General features: G+C 38.3%; 1 protein-coding gene across 1 annotated transcript in view; it reads right to left on the bottom strand.

Annotated features, from left to right (window-relative positions):
- The window catches only part of TTC17 (tetratricopeptide repeat domain 17), a gene marked incomplete at both ends in the record, with an annotated part of 50,092 nt that overhangs the window by 6,743 nt on the left and 22,640 nt on the right, over positions 1-20,709 (bottom strand). Inside the window, 8 exons of the mRNA XM_079536656.1 lie at positions 118-201; positions 679-838; positions 1,159-1,279; positions 3,531-3,696; positions 4,293-4,543; positions 4,933-5,103; positions 17,626-17,812; positions 19,970-20,194. Coding sequence (XP_079392782.1) covers positions 118-201; positions 679-838; positions 1,159-1,279; positions 3,531-3,696; positions 4,293-4,543; positions 4,933-5,103; positions 17,626-17,812; positions 19,970-20,194 — 1,365 coding nt within the window. The remainder of the gene's footprint in view (positions 1-117; positions 202-678; positions 839-1,158; positions 1,280-3,530; positions 3,697-4,292; positions 4,544-4,932; positions 5,104-17,625; positions 17,813-19,969; positions 20,195-20,709) is intronic.

The raw sequence follows: 20,709 nt of genomic DNA, 5'->3' as shown, positions 1-20,709 counted from the left end.
CAAATCTCAAGTCCAAGTACAAATTCATTCCTTATTTCAGACAGATGGTTTGAGACTGGATTGACTGCTAAGCCAAGCAGTATGTCCAGACATTATTCTTCTCACATTCATACGTACCTTCTCCAGAGCTTTGGCTATTCGAGTACCAACTTGTTCTAATGACTGTGGTGAGTACTGGTCTTTGCCAAGATTCTGTAGCACCTGTGAAAGAGAAAGGAAAAGTACTTAAAGGAAACTGAGAAAAGATATCCTTCACTTGCTGGCTACTCTCTTCACCCAGCATTTTGCAAATCACTGATTTGTTTGAACCTAAACAATCACTATATAACTAGAGTTGGTACTATCATCATAGAATCTTTTAACTCCATGCCATTGAATACTGAGAATTCTACAAGTTTGTGCATATTCTGATTTTATTCTACTAACTCATCTATCTAGAGCGATAAATACCAAGACAGCAATGGTGTTTTAGTATTTCCCTCAGCTCAGATCACAGAAGATTGGGAAAACAGTCTGGTAAATATTCTGGTTAAAAATCACTTTTAGCTTGCATCATTCTTACAGTCTTACTCAGGTGTACATGTACTGCAGGGCACTTTGGGAGACAGGGCACTAAACGTACCTTGAATCTGCCATGGTATAGATGTTTTTGTATGACAGCCTTCAACTGTGGCATACCTCTTTAAGTTGACTCTCTCCAGTGTAATGCAGGCTTGCTCGACTAGAGACACCTTGCAAGTGGTCCAAAGTATGCATACTAGCTGGCAGATTGGGGTTACAAAGGGGCTCCATGGCTGGTTCTTGCAGCTGTGTTGCAAAATCAATGTGTTCTGTAATGCTACAAAGGTAATAAATTGAATCAGTCAGGACAAGAAGAGAGAAGAGTCATTACAAAGCTCCCTAGTGAATGTAAACTGCACAGAAGAATCTCCTTTGAACAGCTCGAGAAGCAAGAGAAACTGGATCTTCAGTCTGAAGTTGCATTCTTCTTTGCAAGTCTACTGTTAAAATACCACATCATTATTCCAAATGTCTTTGTAATCCTGATAGTTCCTTCTTACTTTAATGAACAATAAAATCTTTAGTTAATGTACACTCGAGGCCATACAACCGCCTTGCTTTGTGTGAGTGCTTAAGGTCCATATATAAGATACTTACTCAATGTTTTTAGCAGAAACAGCGAGCCATGTGCTGGCCACAGTTGTGAGCTCTACCCTACGGAGTTTCAGACATTCATCAGGACTTGGCCACCCAAGGCTACGATAGTCATGCCTCTTTCCTGAAGAGAAGAAAAAAAAAAAAAGAAATAATAAAACTGATTATTTTCAAGCAGAAAGACTTAGTACAGTGAATTACAAAATACACCAGTAAATACCTACAACACAAAAGTCACAGAGTTGCCATCAGATTTCTGTAAGAACAATTCCATATCCAAATATACTGAATAGAACTTGTGGGATCCAAAGACAGAAGTGGATGCTATGGCAGATTGAGGTTTGATGAGATTTGATGGCAAAGTTTTAAGATACAAGTTATAAGTTAGAGTTTTTCAATAGCTGCAGATTAAAAACAATTGCCATTCTTGTTCACAAATAATATCTCTAACTCCTTCAAGTTCTTAAGTGAGTTATCATTTATGATGTACAGCTACAGTAAGAACTAATAAAAGCTGATTACTCCATCTTCTGACAATCTGAGACAAAAAATACTGTCATTTTTTATCCATGAATAAAGGTTTTACTGCATTCACACTCAAGACAGCAACATTTCTGAAACTACTTACAACCTCTCATTTTGGAAATGAGTTAACCAAGGAAGGGAAAGGTTAAATAATTCACTTAATTTTAGGAATCTCATCTTCACTTTTGATTCAAAAATCCACTGAAATCTTCCCCTCATATTTGATGGATCTTGTACCAAATCCTACAAATCCAACTTAACTGCTAGGAAACATGCTTCTCTCATCAAAATCATCTGAACTACTTTGAAGATAAAAACGACTCATCGTAGCCTTAAATTTGCACAGTGAGAGGCCAAATTCACAAACATGAAGGTCTATCATATCAGCTACAGATGCAGTATTCTAGTACCTATTTCTGGTTACCTAAAATGTTGACTTCTTGGATGCAAGATCTATTTCCCATCAAGGTTTAAGTGCTTCACCACAGTTTTGCAAAATGATGATAAAGTCTGCAACACTATGTCTTTTGTAAAATATTCTGATTAAAGGAAAATCTACTCTGAAAAACTTGAGGAAATTCCAGAGGGGAAAGATCATTTTTTGTCAGCGGCACTGTGCAGTACCTGATTTGAAGTTACTACCAGCATGAACAGGAAAAGACTCTGAAAGGCATGAAAATATTACACAGGGACAGATCAGTTATCAGAGTACCAGTCAAACAGAGGACGGTCATTTCCCTGTTCTGCTTGGAACTCCCCAAGTGAACCTCCAACGCATTATTTAAACTTTGATAATGTAGTTCTTGTAAAGAGGATGTCAGCAGAGCTTGCCTCTCAGGAGTGTGAGAAAGTTAATGACTTTACAATTAAGGGATGCTGTGTAATAAAGCTAGGAAAGTAGCTCAGGGAGAGAACACACACTGAGAAAAGGAAAGGTGTGTCCTCACAAACAGTTACTTGTTGTCATGCAACCCCCTCCTTATTTAATTTAATAACTTGTATTTGTTAGTTGCTAATAACTTCATAAGTTTGCTGAAGACTTCAAGTAAAAGCCTTCAAAAACGTGAATTACTTTCTAGGTCATCAAATTGTCAATGACTGGAATGTAGAGAACATATTTTTGTAAGCCCATAACATTAAAATTTTACATCAATTGAAATCATAGTAAGATGAAACGTATGGGGAACAATTATTCATCCCCTCTTCCTTGGCATCAGTAAGTTCTAGAAATTCCAAATTTTAATCAAAGCAATCAAGTGCTGACGATTTCTGTCCAAATGAATGCACTGATGGAACTAACGTGCACTATTTTAATAGATCTCTCCACAATACTTGTTTCTTAAGTAGCAAAATCTCTCTCTCTTTCTGCAAACCTCCTCAACCACATTGGTGCAAGACTGCACTCTTCACTAGCTCTACTAAAAAAGAATTAACTAACTCCCCACTCCATTCACTATTCCTACTGACATTATCACTGTCTTTCACTCTCCACTTCTACCACTTTATCTCCAGAAGTTCTGGGTATTATCTAGAAAGTTTTCATACAGTGGAGGAAGTTATGCTGTACTTCATGTAGAAGGTACTCACGGAAGAGAGCTGTTGTTTTTCCACATTCTCATCCAGAATTTATATTCCACTACGTCATCTCTGCGGTACATATTTATAGTAATAAACCAATGTAAAATAAAAGCTGCCATGAAATAAACTATAGTCTAGAGGAAGGTCCCTGCCTACAGCAGGGAGTTGGAACAAGATGATCTTAAAGGTCTCTTTCAACCCAAACCATTCTATGATTGTATAGTAATTCAAAACCTGCAAGGGATTTACTTTCTCTCAAAGTGGTAAGTTACCTATTGGTCCAGGAGAAGGTATCTTTGGTCCACTGATCTCCAAGGCAGTTTGGTAGAAGTTTTCATTTTCTCCGTTAGCCCCTTCTTCTCCATTTCTCCCGTTTGGCTCCTGGAGATCCAAGCTATCAGCTTTTGGTTTTTTTAAACGTTTGACCTGAAAAGTGATCTACCAAAAGGACAATATTGGCAAGGTTAACATTAAGAAACATCACAAGAATTAGCTGCTCCAATACACTACCTGTTTTAGCCCAAGGACTGAATTCCAAAGATGCTATGATGAGATCTCATCTCCTCCCCATCTCAACTCATTCTCTGAGCCTGCTCATTTTTAATGCATCACACTACGCAAACAACATACAACTTCAAACTCTAGCCTAAGAGAAAACCAATTTGACTGCTGAAGAGCTGAAATGCATTTCTCATTACATATTTCGTTGGCAACATGATGACTACAGGTATTTTTGTTATCTTCATGCTAACTAGGACATTTGGTTAAAATCTTGTCTCCTTTGTAACTCTGTACAGGTAGCATGGAGGAACTCAGCAACATTCAACACCCAATCACCTGCAGTTGATAATCAATGATGTTAGTTTTAGTGGAAGCCTTTCCTTTAGAATGGACTGAAACTAATAGCTCATTTCACGTAAAACACAAACCAGCTCTGTGTAACCTACAGGGGGAGTTCCCAGAAACTGTTTTAGTCTATCCCTCTGTAACAGTAAGTTGGTACAAGTTTTTTTTACAAACTCACCCAAACTTACCCATTCAGCTTCATCATCATCACCACAGTCCCCAAAACAGGAGCTTGCCAGGCCATCCTGAGCTCCCTTCTTTAGGACACGGATTCCCTGTAAGTCCATTCGACGACCTTTTACTTCCAGCGCCCCTTCAAAAGCTTCTTGAGGCCATGAGTTTTCAAACTCATCCACCAAAGCCAGCATCTCTTCAGACATCTGATCATCTTCTAAACTCTCCATTCCTTCTGAACCATTGCTTTCTGCAGTAACAGTGTCTAAAAGGGAATACCATAACCTCATTTTTTCGTAGCTTCATCCATAAGTTTTATTAAAAAAAAAAAAAAAAAAAGGCTTGTTCATTTCTTTTTTCCCTGTGATCTGACTCTTTCATTTGCACAAACTAAATATTCCATGCTGCATATGGAGAAAGGGACTGGAGAATGCAGACTACATCCTTTACCTTGGAAAGCATCCTACCTTTGATTTCACTTTTCATGCCAGACTTGGAGAAGAACAGTAAATACCACAAACTAAGTTTTAAGGATCACTTTCCACTTTATAGGCAGAAGCGAGTAATGTAAGTCCTTGGAGGAAGGAAGACAGCTCTTCCAAAAAGTCTAGAAAATCATTCATCTGTCAGTACTGAATTTTAAGGCTGACTTACTTTCCAGTCTCAAAATGGAGGGATCTCTTAATGAATGCTGAGTAAGGATTTCTGTATCTTCTGTACCTCTCCCAGAGTGTCCTTCTGCCATTTCTGTGACTGACTCATGGTGGTCATCAAAGTATTTCTCCTTGTCATGACTACCTTCTGGACTCTTCTCATGACAGTGACCTGAAGGAGAGGAATTTATTGATACACCACATAAGACTTCTCCTTTTAGTCATCTTGCAGTTGTCTACACACAGATTAGTAGTAGGGTTTCACAAAGTATCAAAGCCATTGCTTAGTGGAAAACAAAGCCAACCAAAACAACCCTGCTCTGCCTTTTGACAAGGCAGATTACCTAAAAAAGTTACAGAAAATGTTTTTACCTACACACTGTGAATGACTAATGAAAGAAAACACAAGCATCTTTTGATAGGAAGCTGCACAGTACTTGAGAAATAACTGTGTAGTGGTAGCACTTTCAATGAGTGTTTCCAAAGATCTCAGATTTCCTAACTGTAATTCCTTGTCAGATTCTCAGGCACAGTGTCTAAAGGGCTGACCCCCTTCACCTCCCCAGAGTTCCACAGTTACAGGGACGTGCATCTCCCATGCGGTGTGACGGTTGGGAGCTGCCCTCACTTTGTGGCACAGCTACAGAGCCAAGACACGGGAAGCCTGTCACTGAGAAGTAAAGCAGATATTCCAAGTACTAAACTACTATTCTAAAATCCTTCCTTTCTCCTTCCAATCACTTACGAGTGAACACAGCTCATATACACAAGTGAATTAAGAAGCATTTAGCGAATCAAAGAGCCCATGCTAAATGCAAGATCCTCAAGTATGTTCCCTGCTCTACTTGTGAAAGCTATTTGTACTATACACTGCATATGGAAAGCACTATTTTTCCAACTGGCAGCATGAATTACGAAGAATATGAATACGGCAGTTTTCTCCACACGATAATGCCATGTTACAAAGGAATATTTTTAATGCCTCGCTCTTCATCAGGCCAGCATGAAGGGGATGGCTTTACTCTCAGATAGGTGTCACCTGTTCCACTACTTGTCAGTGATGGAACATACACTGTATGCTCTGTACTTCTGCATCTGTCAACATTCAGGTAACACCTCTGGAGATGTCAAAAAAACAAACAAATAACTGTATTCACGAATTTTACAGAAAAAGTTTCAGTAAAAACTAGTTTTCTGCCAAATATGAAAAGACAAGAATTAGATAAGCAAACATTCAAACCAGAAGCTGGTAACTTCAGAAACTGTCCTAACATCTACCACATAATTATATTCTTCCCTTCCTACTTATCCTATTAGTGACTCTTTCTTTAATCCTGCAACATCTCCCTCTGTGCTGTCAATAAAAAAAGTCATTGGTTTCACTAAAAAAAAAACCCTCTTCAATCTATGGAGATCCTCATGTTTATTTCACGAAGAGTGGCGTGCACAGAACACTAAAGCTTAAACAAGTCCCCCTGCCTGCCATCACAACCAGTCTGATTTTGATGCAAGGCAGGTGCTACTCAGTAATGTAATGACCACAACTCCCTTTGCTGAAGGTCAATTCATCATTAGTATGAAGGGGAAGAAAAAAAAAAAAGCAAAATGAACAACATATACAGACAATCATTTTTGAAATAAAAACACCCAAAAAAAACTAGAAATAGCAAGCGAGAGGGAAAAAAGGCACAATTCTACTTAAGACTAACCTTGCTAATATTAATTTACAAATACTAACTGCTAAAAACAGACTAAATGAGAGTGCTGGTTTTCTTGGGATCTGAGAGCTGCTATATATAGAAATCCGAGTGGCCTGATTTTTTGAAATTACTGCTTTCAGTTGCCTGATGTCACAGGAGGAAAAAAAGGCTGGCTGAAAAAAGAAGAGAAGGTCTTGGATGAGCTTACCATGGACGTGGTGGTATGGAAACACCGCCCACAGAATGTTACAGCTTGTATCAGCTGCATGCTTGCAAAGCAACAGGGAAGAACACCTAGTACAAGTTCCACCAAAGGAACAACGCAGCTCCAGGTTCCAGAAACATTCCCCAGCAGCAGAGCGTGACCCACGTCATTTCAATACCTACTGCACACCACCTTGGTGAAGGACAAAAGTGACCGCTGCCCTAGGAATGCTCATTTATACAATATTCATTCTTATTCAGAAATATTCTGGTTGTCCAAATGTGCACACATGAATTTTGGGTGTTAAGTCCAGACACAGGGATTACAATTACAAAACCTGAAGTCTAAAACCACTTTGCAGTACTTGATCCTCCAGCTTACTGCATGAAAATGTACTGAAGAAGGATCTCTTTGTTGCTCATTCATTTTCTGGGAGCAGATGTTGTGACTTTACATCCGAGCTCAGAAAGTCCAGATAAAAGTGTATCAGACTGTTCTACCTCATGTATTCTAAGACTCCGTTGTTACTCACCAGCCAGTGGAACAAAGATGTTACCAACACAACACATGTAGTCTTTTGCATTTTATATAACATTAATAATAATATAATTATAATAATAATAATTATTATTCATAAGAGAGGGAAATGCGACAAATAAATAATCTGACTGTGCCTATTTAATGAAAAAAATGGGAGAAAAAGAAATGAGAGAAGTTCATAAGCTATAAAGCAAATCCACTAGATAGAAAAAGCAACACCAGATTCTAAAACAAAGCATGGAGATCCTTAAGATGAACATCAGAAAACAGTATTAGATGCTAGAAGTCTCTATTCCTCATGTCATTTTAATCTGCTTAATTCCGGGGCTGATGTAGAAGTGCTTGTACAGCACTATTGCAACACATGGTCTCAACCACCCTGCCATGAAGAGACAGCATAAATTTTAAGTACAGAAAAGATCTGATAAGGTCATCCTTTCCATCTAAAATTGACCACCTTGATTCTAAGGGCCCCTCCTCAATTTCCACCAAAGCTTTAGTGCCTACTACAGACATTACAGCTAAAGAACCTTACAGCAAGAAGTCAAACTCCATGTTTCCTGATGCACACTCAAAACCATATTCTTCACAGAGAGATGCAGTGACAATAACTATCTTTTCTTATGAAGAGTGTTATATTACCCTTTAAACATGAAGATTAATAACAATCTCATTAGACCACATGAAAACTTTGGGGGTGCCTGCTGTTTCAGTGATACTGCATTTTTAGTATTAAATATATTCACTAGAGAAATGAAACTGAAGAATTGTCATCTATCATTTTATAGGACAAGTCCTGTCCAGTGCTCTTTGAGGAACCCTCCTTCAGGCAACATCTAAAACACGAGCTTTGACTTGGAGAGCGATAATAACTCTGGGGATTACATACTGCACAACCCAATTACCTTGATGTTTCAAGGTGAACAGACCATTTCATAAAGCTCCTGTGAGCTATTACCAGAAAACGTGTTATTCTGCCTGCATACAAAAAGATATTTGGTCGCAAAAGAAACTGATAATCTTTAGATCTAAGAATTTGTTAAAGGGAAAAAAAAATCCAGGCCAGTTATTTTATGAGTTTTTTAAATCAATAGGATGAACAGTAACAAGGGAAGAGGAACATCTCTAGCAGCCATTGCTGCTCTGCTATACTGAATTATAAACTGTTATGCTTGTATTATGATTTTTGCTCTAAAACTCATGCATTCCTTTTCTTACTCATTTCTTTTAATTAAAAACAAAACAAAACACACATTTAGACTTCAAAAAATAAAATAAAATCCCACGATTGAGCTCAGAAAGCAGAAACTGCAAACCACACTGCAATGATGGAACAGAGCTGTCACTGGAAACACAACAAATCCACCCGAGCTGCATGACTGAATAGTGCTCCAGTAGCTATAACAAAGTTTTGTGCTTACCACAACTGAAGTGCAAAAATAACAACATATAACAAAGGGATTTTCAGTTTATTTTTAGAGAAAATGATTAACAGTGACAACTGGAGGTGGGAAGAAAAGTAGAAGCTTTTAATTAACAATTACCTGGCTATGCAATACTGATACAAGTGCTCAATGGGTCTATATTTAACTGAGGAAGAATACCCAAGCTTTACAACATATTCCCTCTATGCTCTAGGGCTCAGAAAAGACACAGAGCAGAAGGGCAGCCTTCATCTTCAGCAGCACAGAACTGCCAAAAGCCTTGTTGCACACTTGAAAAGCAAAGCAGTCCATTCAGCAGTTAAGTCTTGCCCACTGCTAGATTCAACAAGGCACGACTAGGTTTTGCAGTCCAAATACAAATGTACCTCCAGTATCTTTTACAGCTGTAATGTACTCCAGTAATGACTACAAATTGCCCCTGCCATCCACGTATCACCACTGTTACTATTCTGGAATAACAAAGGACAGAGAATAGTAAGTTACTTGTCAGGCCAAGTATCTCTAGTCAGGTATCAATACTGATACTAGCTGAGAATGACAGCAGCCATGTCTCAACATTTGGACTAAGCTTCTGATATGTTTTCTGCCAAAATGGAAGCACCCTTTATTTTAAGCATTATTCCTTTCATAAAAACCCTCCTTTCCAAAATTGGGGTTACAGGATAAAACCAAAACAAACATCCTCCTCCCCAACCCCCTCAAAAAAAAAAAAAAAAAAAACCCTAAAAAAACTGTTTCAATATCATAGCGCAGGATGTTTTGCTAACCTAAGGTAAAAGCTTAACAAGCAGCAATGAAAAGCTCTATGAAAGTAGTAGCAAGCATTGTAAAAGTTTCATAAATCCCCACCTCTTAAGTTCCTCCCCTAGAAGAGCAGTCAGTAGCAACTTCCTCAAAGATGCAGGGGGGCATACTCAAACCCAGTAGTCATAAGAGTGCGCTACATAACAAGCTTTGGTTCGATGCATAGCAAACAACAGAACTATTTACACGGTCAGAGTTTAGACTCATGCACACAAAATGAAGCATTCATTTTTTAAAATTATTTATTCCAATAATGGATTTTCAATTAAGAGGATTATATTGTAAAACAACTGTACTCACTTGTAGCAAAATAGTTTTAAAATGTGATTTGTAACCAAAAGATGCCTCTAAATTGGCTTAGCTATAGATTTGAAGATTAGCTATTTGTCTCATTACAACAGCTTTGAGTAAAGCTTTAAAAACACACAGATGCCAACCATACACGGTCAGATCTCTTCATGCTGATAGAAACACCTCAACATTGTGTAACAGATTAGTCCCTGATGCAGACACCACATTTTCTTTATGAAATATAAGTCATTAAATATACACACACACACACACAAAATAGGAAGACATACCTGTTTAAACTTGATCACAGTGCAAGGGATATGCCTGCTAAACTTCTAGAAGAATTCAGCAGTGTATACCATGTAGCAGAACAGAACACTTCAAACTAAACAACCCCGAAACACCTCTTTCATAACTAAGAACAGGGAGGGAAAATCAAGGAAGTTGACTATCTAAAGCCTTTACTGTGCTCCTTCCTCACTGTCCACTACAATAAGAGGTTTTGCTTTTGCTTTATTATGAGGCATACCTAGAAGCCATAACTTGCTCTATAATGCCTAGGAATAGTATCCAAAATATAGAAACATCTAAATTGAAATTCTCAAATCCTGTCAGTCAGTAAGTGAGATTGGAATATATCTCATTCAGAGTATGATGGCAGAGTAGCAAGGTAAGCAGCACGCCAGCCTGAATTTCAGTTTGTGCTTCAGAAATAGCAGCTTTTTTTTTTTTTTTTGAGAAAGAGAGAGAGACAGGGGGAGAGAGTAAGAGAAACAAGTACATACGAATTTCAAAGATTAAGGTTTGTCCTCAGTGAGTTCTCCTGCATGCTTAGGTATTTTTTTTCTCATGTCATATAAAATACCTACTTATTTCTTAACATTAAATGCCCACTACAACAGATCATAGCACAACATATGCTGTGACAACTAAATGGCCAGTATTCGGTTCCTTGATTTCACATAATATACTTCCGAAGTAGGCTTGGATTAAGCCATGGAAATTCTTATTTTAAGTATTGCTATCATAAAACAGAGACATTGTCTCATGTTTGTTTTGCTCTTTTTCTTCTCTTCTCTCCATGTTCAGCCCTATATACCTCTCAAACTAAACATTAAATATTTTGCATGACTCAAGCCCAACCCTTAGATCCCCTATTTACGTTCAATATCTACGAACTGAAGTTTAAAAAGGACTAAACACAGGAGTAGCCCATTCTTTAAAAATGAACAGCTAGCAGTTACTCATAATGGGGTTAGCTAACTTTCCACTTTTCTCACCATGCTGACACTGGAAAGCCTGATTTTCATTATACACCTGCTGGGTGTATAATGGTGTTATGCACGTAGATTTAACTAACACAGTCTGTAAGGTTTGTGCTACATGGTAAATTTTAACGGGTTTCTGGAATGAACTGATTTTGCATTTTTAAGAAAATAGTTTTGATAGGTTGTATTTTATGTTCATCTGTGCATCTTTTCTCTACATTACACTCTTTAACCAGAGCAGATTAATGGTTAATACTAACCCACAACAATTCACAGATTTGTTTGGGACAAATATCTGCACAATCTTACTGAAGATCAAAGCACAGAGACACGGACACACTCAAATAACAAAGGAAGTTGTTGACTTGCCAGGCAAGTGTGCCCCTTACTAAGAAGCTTCTAAGTGTTCGTTCAGCTGTTTGTCTGACAGGTTATATTTTACATAATTCCTTAAAAAGAGCAAAGTTATTGCTCCAGATGAAATAGACAAAAATCAATCCTTGTTTTGATGGAGCAATGAAGAACAAGCAGAAATTGGATTAGCCTTTTCTAGAATCCAGGCAGGAAACTCTTGCAGAAAATGAAGTTAGACAAGAATATTGCCAATTGCCCCAGCTTAGGATTCAAGAGGAAAACACTCTCCTCGCAATGCCAGTATTGTACAAACCCGTAAAGCAGGCCCTGCAAAAATACAGGAATTTTTGGAAGAATTTCCTGCCTCCCCAGAACTGCTGCATCCAAGAAGTATCTATTTCTTCATCTGGGGAAACTGGAATTGTCCTAGTTTTGGTCACTAGTAGCCCGAATGGATGATAGATTTCAAGCTTTGAGGATAATCAGAGCACGGCAGATTCTCACATGAATCAGGCAACCAACCTTAAAAGGAAAAACAAATCAATAAAGTAGACAGATCAGGGGTAGTTAAGTGTCTGGCACTCCATGGCTCAGCATGCAGTGCTCATTTTAATCTGAACACATGGCATCACATGCTGCTTTGAGACAATCTCAACATGGCTCATTACAGGCTGAAGGTACACATCACCACTTTAGAAGTTCTCAGATTTAAGCCAAGTGAATACAGCCTACAAGGTATTGGCAAGTTGTTAATGAGACTAAACAATGCCTTGTCAATTCCCCCACACACAGGGGCCAGGCCACATGCTCTTTTCCTTCCAAATATGCTTTAACCAACTCACTAATTTAGTCTATGCAGTTTTACTACACAGTTGTTCACACAAACACATCTGCCTTGAGATGTAGTTAGGGAACTACCCCTAAAAAGCCTTTGAAACATATGTAGTTGATGCAGCTTTTAAAAAAGGTCTAGCTGCATGCAAGAAATCACCCCTGGCTAATGCAGCCTCGTAAAAGGAGATGAAGGCAGACAGTAGCACAAAAAAAAAATCACCAAGAGCATTGCAGAGAAACATTAATACACCTGAAAACTAAAAATGAAGGTATCAAGTTCTGAAAGATTCAGTCAGAAAGGGAATCTTTCCTCTTTCATCCTAACCCCTGATGATCAATTCTCCTATTACATGAACATGTAATTATGTTGAAGTAACAGAAAGATCCAGATAGTATATGAGGAAGAATCATTTGTGCTATGAAGGCAGACAAAAATGGGAATTGTCATACTATATTTAATCTAATACTGTACTACTTTCCCTTTCAGTGTTAATAGTTTTGCATCTGTAAACTCTCACTGAACTCTCCACCATGCTATCCCCATCTCCTTAGTCCTGCAGCTGAGAGAATGGCTTTTTTCTCTTTCCTCCACTGCCAGTTTGTGGTCTTCTGGTCCTGAGAAAAGACAGAATGAATACAGAACACTATATTTTGCAGATATTCAGATGGTACAAAGTGACAATAGTGAGTTTTGAGAGCAGCTGTTAGATACACCATTATCCCACAAATAAGCAGAGCAAGCACATAAGCTAGCAAGACAGGCTTTGCACATTGTACAGAAATCATTTGATGTGAGCATAAAAGGAGTCTGTAGACCAAGTTCACCCACATCATCAGCTTGTTTGACAAACGCAATAGAGAAGGACATCTGAGGAACACAATCTTGAAACAGCATGTACTGTCTGGTGGATACAGGAGCCTTTAAGGTACACAACAGCTTTCCAACAAGCAGTAGCTTGGAAGCAGTGTGCATGGACTATGAAGAATATGAAACAGGTAGTAGCTAGAAATGCCATGTTTAACACAGTGCTACATTATTTGATTCTTAAGGTGAAGAATCAACATCTATACTTCTCTGCACAGTACTGAAGACAAAAACAGTTGGAGCATTGGAAAGCAAAGATTTCTTTCAAAGCAGCATGGCTTTTCACTTTTCTGTAAGGCAAGTTCCTTCACTTTCAACTTCTTTCAGCAACTCAAGAGAAGCTAGACGAAGACTTTTCAGGGAAAGGTTTAATTTACACAGCAGATACCAAATCAAATAGTAAGAAGTATTACAGAGCCCCCAAGGAAAGAAACATGCTTCTAAATGCAACAGTTTGTAAGCTTAGAAAAGAGATTTATCCTCTGACAACAACATATCTACTCAAAAATCTTCCATATCACAGCACCGAAACTCTATGAATTCCATACATATCCCAGCAAAGTCGGATGGTAGGAACTGATTCTTCTCTTGCTGTGCTAGCAGAGCTGAAATGGTCACACAACACTGAAACAAGAACTAGGTCTCATTTTTGCCATAGAGCACAATCCCACATAAAGTTTTTTAAGGACCTCCCAGTCAGAGATGCAGCTGACAGTAGCAGACACCTCCACCAAAAGTGGCCCTCCTTCTCTGTCTCCCACCTGCCTGCATCAGATGTCATGCCTTCATTCTACACAAGTACAGTGTAACCTCCCCTTACTCCTTTAGCACTGCTGAACTCAAGGTAGGTCAACTAGATTCCAACAGCTCCTTCAGATGACCTTATATCTGTTGCCAGGGATACTTGAGAAAGACTCCAGCTCCATTCCCAGATCCCCATGAAGCTCACTGGGCACAGAGTCCTTACTTGTGTGCATGGGGGGTGTGGAAACAAGCCAAGCAGAACTTCACTTCAACTGACAAGAGTAATTGCAGAACTGCTCCTGTTTAAGACAGGACCCAGTTTCTGCATGGAGCTACCTGGTTATTAAGTGACAACACAAACATCTGCCATGACATGTTTCTAGGAGCTTTAACATGCACTTTGCATGCTCAGTAGAAATCCCTGTGTTTGAAAAATCTACTGTGGGAGACCATTCCTTTTGCACCAATGAAATTTCCCATAAGACTGCAGTGAGAGTAAGAGCAACACAAAAACAAATGGTCACAGACCAATCCCTCCCATTAATGTACTCAAATAAATAAAAATACTAACATTAAATGGTAGCTTAAAGGTGTTTCAGGAGAACTAAAGAATTCCGCTTTGACATGACAAGTAAGATAAAGAAAGAAAAAGTAGTGTTCAGTTCCAGAATTCTATTCAATTGGCAGATTCTGGACTTAAATTAAGAATGCTTAAGAACGTACAAAATGAGTATTTCACATCTCTGCTTTAGCACACCATATTGTAAAGGAAACATATGTTTGTCCTGGAATATCAGGGCCTTTGTTTAGTGTTTGAGTAGCTAAAATTGTTATATGAAACCTGAAGCAATTGCAGCTATTAAGTTAAGATTTGAAGGCTTCAACTGTGATGTTGATTTAAGTTATTTATTTAATCTGCCCATATAAATGGGATTTTAAGCTGAGATTCTCTTTTCAGGTGAGCCTCTCCCTTGTCAGGTCTATGTACTTGAAGGTCAGAACTTACTAACTTTGTAGGACTTAAATGTGCTAGGAGATAAAGGAAAACGTATACACTTAAGTGCTCAAATACCTTTTTCCTCATGTTCTATTTTAAGATGAAGCAGATGAAATAAACCAAGAGTTATGATTTCATATGGTATGGGGTATTTGCACCACAAGAGGGCACTAAGCCCACACTTAAAGCACTGTCGCTAAGCTGAACACATACACAGAGCTCAGAATGTGAACTAGTACGCGCTGCTTCTACAAACTTACATACTCACTACATACAAGTACTTGGAGATGTTGACAGTGTATAAAGAGAAATTCCTTGCTCTCAGTGCCTCTATTTCCAGAAGGGTTGCACAAAGCTTTTTGTAAAAGCACTATCCTACCAAGTAATGAAACAGTAAGATTAGAGACACTCAAAGCTTAAAGATGTTACACTTCATGTATTAGTAGAATGGTATTCCAGACGTTTAAGATCTTGAATTTTGATCTTGACTAAAAGAACACGAAGGGCATGAGCTCTCACATGCGTGAAGTGATTTGAGTTTGAGAAACAAACTTATGTCTAAAACAGAAACAGAAAAAAAACAGCATGAGGCAGCAGTGCAGGCAGGAACATACTAGCAAGCATCCAGTAAGTCAGCATCAGTGCACCAACTTTAAGTCCTGTACTAACAACAAACGTCCCAGTGTGCTTCAGAAAACTCCCGTTTCACTTGTATGAAATATCCATGACACATAATGCAACCCAATACCAGATCACAAATTCAAAATTTTGATCCTATATTCAATTCACTGCACCATGTACCTGACTCCTCCGAGCATTTGCTGCAAGAGCGTGCAGCCTAAAGCACAGGCAGCCCTACTGTTACTTTCAAAAATCTTGAAGAAATGCTCAAAGTAATTAGACCAGAGACAATACTTGACATTCCAATTTCTGGGTGATTTTTTTTCAGTGGACCAGGTACTGCAAAACAGCTCTTCTTTAGCTCTCAAAGGAGACGGAGGAGGTAAATATCAGTTTTGGAGACTCACCTTCAACTTTCCCATAGCCTGTCAAGTTTCCTTTCAAGTCTGATGAGAGGAAGAGCAGGGGAAAAATATTTCCCCAAACCATATGAAAATAAAATTTGTCTGCCTTTTCATTTAATTCTCATTTTTTATTTAAACCACAAATCATCACCAAAGCTGAATTAGCCAGCGTGTTTATTTTACACTCTGCAGAGGAAGGTACAAAGAACGTTTACACTATTTGTCAGGTTCACGCTTTCAGGTTTTTCTTGCACCCAGACAAAAGATGACCTAAAGGGTATTAGAGATAAAAATGAAAGAGAGAGAAATATTAAGACAGAAGGAGTCCCATGAAAAAGCAAGAATATAAATAAAGAGTAGAATACTTATATACTACAATTCTGAGTCAGAAAGTGACCCCCAAGATGTGCTTTCATACCTATTGCTACTTTAACCAAATAGCACTCAGTTCTCTGCAAAACTGGCATGCTGTAAATTAGTGAAAATGCAGGAGGCCATAAAACATACTATTATTCTACTGACACAGACCTGGAATAGCAACTACATTAAAATAATCCATATTTAGGAGGTATATAAGGCCTCTGGCCTGCATTTAGGCAGCCAATTCTAGATGATAAATCAAAGGAAGCTTTTTCCATGTTTCTCACCTGGATGTGGAATTATAGAACAATACAAGAAACAAAACAGTAACAACAACAACAAAAAAACACAACAGAGAAAGTCCTAGTAATACTAAAAATCAAAAGCATTACTCTCACATGTTCTTTCACAAGGGAAGAAGATACTTTAGTGACAGTTTGCAAGAAATCTGGGTCATTAAGCATATTCATAAATGTTCTTTAAGATTGCTTGTGACCAGCATATTAGCTATATGCAAGACCAGGGAAAGTACTGGAAATATTTAGTGAGACCTACAGAAACAAAACCTGTCTCCAATAGCTATTTGTGGGGGATTTTATTCAAGTAGATACTAAGAGCAATAAAGCATTATGCCTCAACTTTTTAAAAGTATTTTAACTGGGAGAGATTGGGTTCAAACACATTCTTTTTATAGATTTTTGTGAGTTTAGAAGCAGTGAACACAGACCACATATAAACAAAATAATACTGTACTGACATCACTCAGTCTATTCCATGAAGACTGAACACTATAAAATGACATCCAATGGACTGAACACAGTGGAAGGATAAGAAAATTAGAGCTGCTCTTTGCCAATTTCTTAGCTTTGAGAAAACAAATCCATCTGACTGTAAAATTTGAAAAGATGTACAAAGGGGCTGTTGAGTACCTGAGCTGTACATTTCTCTAAGCATTCCTCATTTACCAGTAAGAGCTATCAGTCAGGCTGTTAAGGTATTACTGACATACTCAGGCAGTAATCTGCACTCACTGGTAGCCCTCTAGATATTTAAGAAGCCATCCTCAAGCACTTCTTAATGGACCATAACTCTTCCATTAAAAGCAGTGCCTCAACCTTGGTCCCCACAGGGAGAATACACTACAAAGCAAAAAGGAGAATCCTTGAAACGAAGCAGCACAGTAAACACGAATTCCAGGTGCACCACTCAAGGCAGATATGGACAGTACTTCACTCACAGTCCATCTTTCAGCAACTGCTTACCGCTGCATACAGAAGAGGTGATGTTGTAGAGAAAAGGGTAGAACTGCAGACAGCGGATCATTTTCAGGCTGCTTTCACACTCCAAACACTTGGTAGTCAAATCCAGTGCATGTCTGAAGGCCTGTAGGGCTCCACTAATGTTGTTCAGAGCCAGATAGGCATTTCCCAGGCTCAAAAAAGTCAGGGGCTATGAAGAAAAGAGCAACACACCTCAGCATAAGTACGTTTAGCAGCTGAAATGGAAACTAAGTAGGCAAAACTCTTGCCAACCCACACCCTCCCCAGTTTGTCTGGAAGGAATTTGGAAAACTTCTTCAGTAAGGATTGCCTATTCTTCAAACACAGAACTAATAGCTTGATGCATTTGTGCTAAACAAAAGCTGTTCTGACATAAGGCTGTCTTCTGGATTCCAACTTTCCACGATGAAAACCAGCTGTTAAATACATGCTGAGATGAAGCATTAAATACTTATCTATAAACCATCACAAACAAAATGATCACTGCACAGAACAGCAATAGCTAAACTTAAACGTTTGAAGATATCTTAGAACTACTAGAAGTCAGCAAAAGCATAGAAATATTACTACAGCTCTAGAAGGACAGATGCATTTCATTTGTCAATAATATTCAGCATTTACTTGAGCAGAACTGGGCTACTGAAAACATCAATTTCACACTAGCTTAGAGATGAACCTTTTTTTCAACTCTTTATAAAACTTCATATTTTTGCCCTCTGCTTTTGGCAAGTCTCTGCATAACATCCATTGGTGAAGTACAGATTACAAACACCCTTTTCACTGGATAGAATTTAATCAGCAAATATAGGCACGAAGTGAAACATTACTTTTCATTTGTTGACTGAAAACAATCACAAAAACAATAAATAATAGTTAATATAACGCTACAATAATGACTATAATATTGCAACATAGTTGTTTTAGTTGTTTTTTCCCTTATAAGTAATTTTACATTCATTATCCGAAAATTTGGAGACTGACCAACAGCTTCATATTTGCCAGACTCAGCTTCTATCATTAAGCATTATTCAGAAAATCATGCAACTTGAGCAACTGCTTTCCAATTTATTTATTTATTTATACAAATTTTTGCTCACAGAGCACACACTTAACTCCTGCATCTGTAATTCATTTTGATTTATATCTACTTTTCGTTATATTCCAGGAAGTTTCATTTGAGTGCAGATTTCCCTGCCAATTTTTTAAAACAGTATTTTTTTTACAGGACTGTGACTGACTGAAAAAAATAAGAGCAGGCATTTCTGTAGTAGGCAAGACTCACCAACATTTTTGAGGAAAGCCCTAATCCAGGCAGCGTGATCCTTCGTTAACTTTCAGTGTTGTGCTTTCAAGTGTTCCTCTCAAGGCACATTTTCATAACTCCTTTCTGCACTCCTACCTGCGACTCACATTGGCCAGATCCCTTTACATTAGAAAGGCTTATGCCACTTCTTGCATTTAAGTGCTAGGTGCCTGATAGACTGGTGGGTTACAGCCTTCTGTTCATCTCGGTGCAGAAGTACAAGCATGGGAAATATTAGCTTTCACTTCTTACAGAAGTATCGCAAATTTAATACCAAATCACTTGCCAAATAAAAGGTGGTGTGACCAGATACATACACACCAATCTAAGTTCAGGTCCCACCTCAATTTAATTCTTTTTCTTCTTCTCTCCATTTCACAATTGCTCTGGCCAGTTCCACCGTTTAATCAGTTTACATGGTGAGTTTCTATGTTACATAGGTGCCCATCTGCAAAGTGTCTATAATGTTACTATTCAGGAATGAAAGAACTGTTTTGAATCTACTACTGGAAGTAAAGGCAAAAGAACTCCAACACAGGTTTATACCCAGCTACATGCCTTAAATCTAGGGACAAATAAAACTGTATATAATAAAAACTGCAAAAACAAGTGGCAGAGAAAGATGTCTACGCAGCCAAAGACCTTCAAGACACATCTGCTGCTTTAAGAGTTTCTTTTTTTTCAAACCAAGGTAGAACAACACCATCATAATCTCTTCTTAAGGTGACAGAGTTCCCAAAACATCATGATTGGATTCCTTTGAGCCACTGGTGATGCAGGTTTTTGGAAACAAGAACCTGTCATCTATATAGAAGCATTATGTTCCAGATGTGTATGTTCTCAGTAACCAGCACCAACTGGTTAGAGCAAGAATGTAAATGAAAATTAACACTCCTTTCAAACCACAACCTGGAAGCTAATCAGCATACTTCAGGTAAGTCATCACAGTTACATAACATGTATCTAACCAAGTAATGGAAAGGCACCCACTGCTGAACTAACACAAAAAAAAAATCGTCTTACCTCAGAGGCATTGATGGCCAAAGCCTGAAGCAAGAGCCTGCTGGCATCCAAATGAAGACCATAATGAATCAAGAGGTTAGCAAGATTGACCAGAGGGATGTCCTGATAGTCATGTGGAGCCAAATTAAATGCTTTTTGCAAACAGGCGACAGCAAAAGTGCTATTTCCAACTGCACGCCAGTACAATCCTGCTTCATTAAGCACAAGCCATAGAGGATCTTGAGGCTACAGGAGAATTAGAATGAAAATACCCACAGAGGTGTTTCAGGGAGACAGAAGTGACTGCTGTCTGGTAAAAACAAAAAAACCTCACCTCTGCACACTGTCTAACTAGGTACACATCACGATTTGCTTTGTTCACAGCTTGAGTTTTATCAGGGCAGAGAAGTTAGTGAACTGATGCAACTCACAGTCTGCACTGTAATTTAGCAGGACCTGTTGCTCACACCATTTACTTATACGACTATCTTACAACGTAACCACAAAATCCCTTAAAACACACAATTGATAATGGTTAGTTTGCTTCAGAAGAACATTTGTGAGCTGCTTCGGAGTCTTAAAATTACATCAACATGGGTCTGTGAAAAGATGTTACCAATTTGAAGGTCAATCACTTTCAAACTACTAGTTAGATGTGCTTCCAGGTCCTATATCCTACATCAAGATGTTGTAAGGTTTCAAAGTTGTTTTTTCTTAAATTTAGTTATCTCTGCATGTTTTATGAATAGATGTCAACATGA

The sequence above is a fragment of the Tetrao urogallus genome (genome assembly GCF_951394365.1).
Source record: "Tetrao urogallus genome assembly, chromosome: 6".
Lineage (NCBI taxonomy): Eukaryota > Metazoa > Chordata > Aves > Galliformes > Phasianidae > Tetrao > Tetrao urogallus.
Note: the sequence above shows the minus strand (reverse complement) of the source record. Positions and strands in the feature narration are given on the sequence as shown.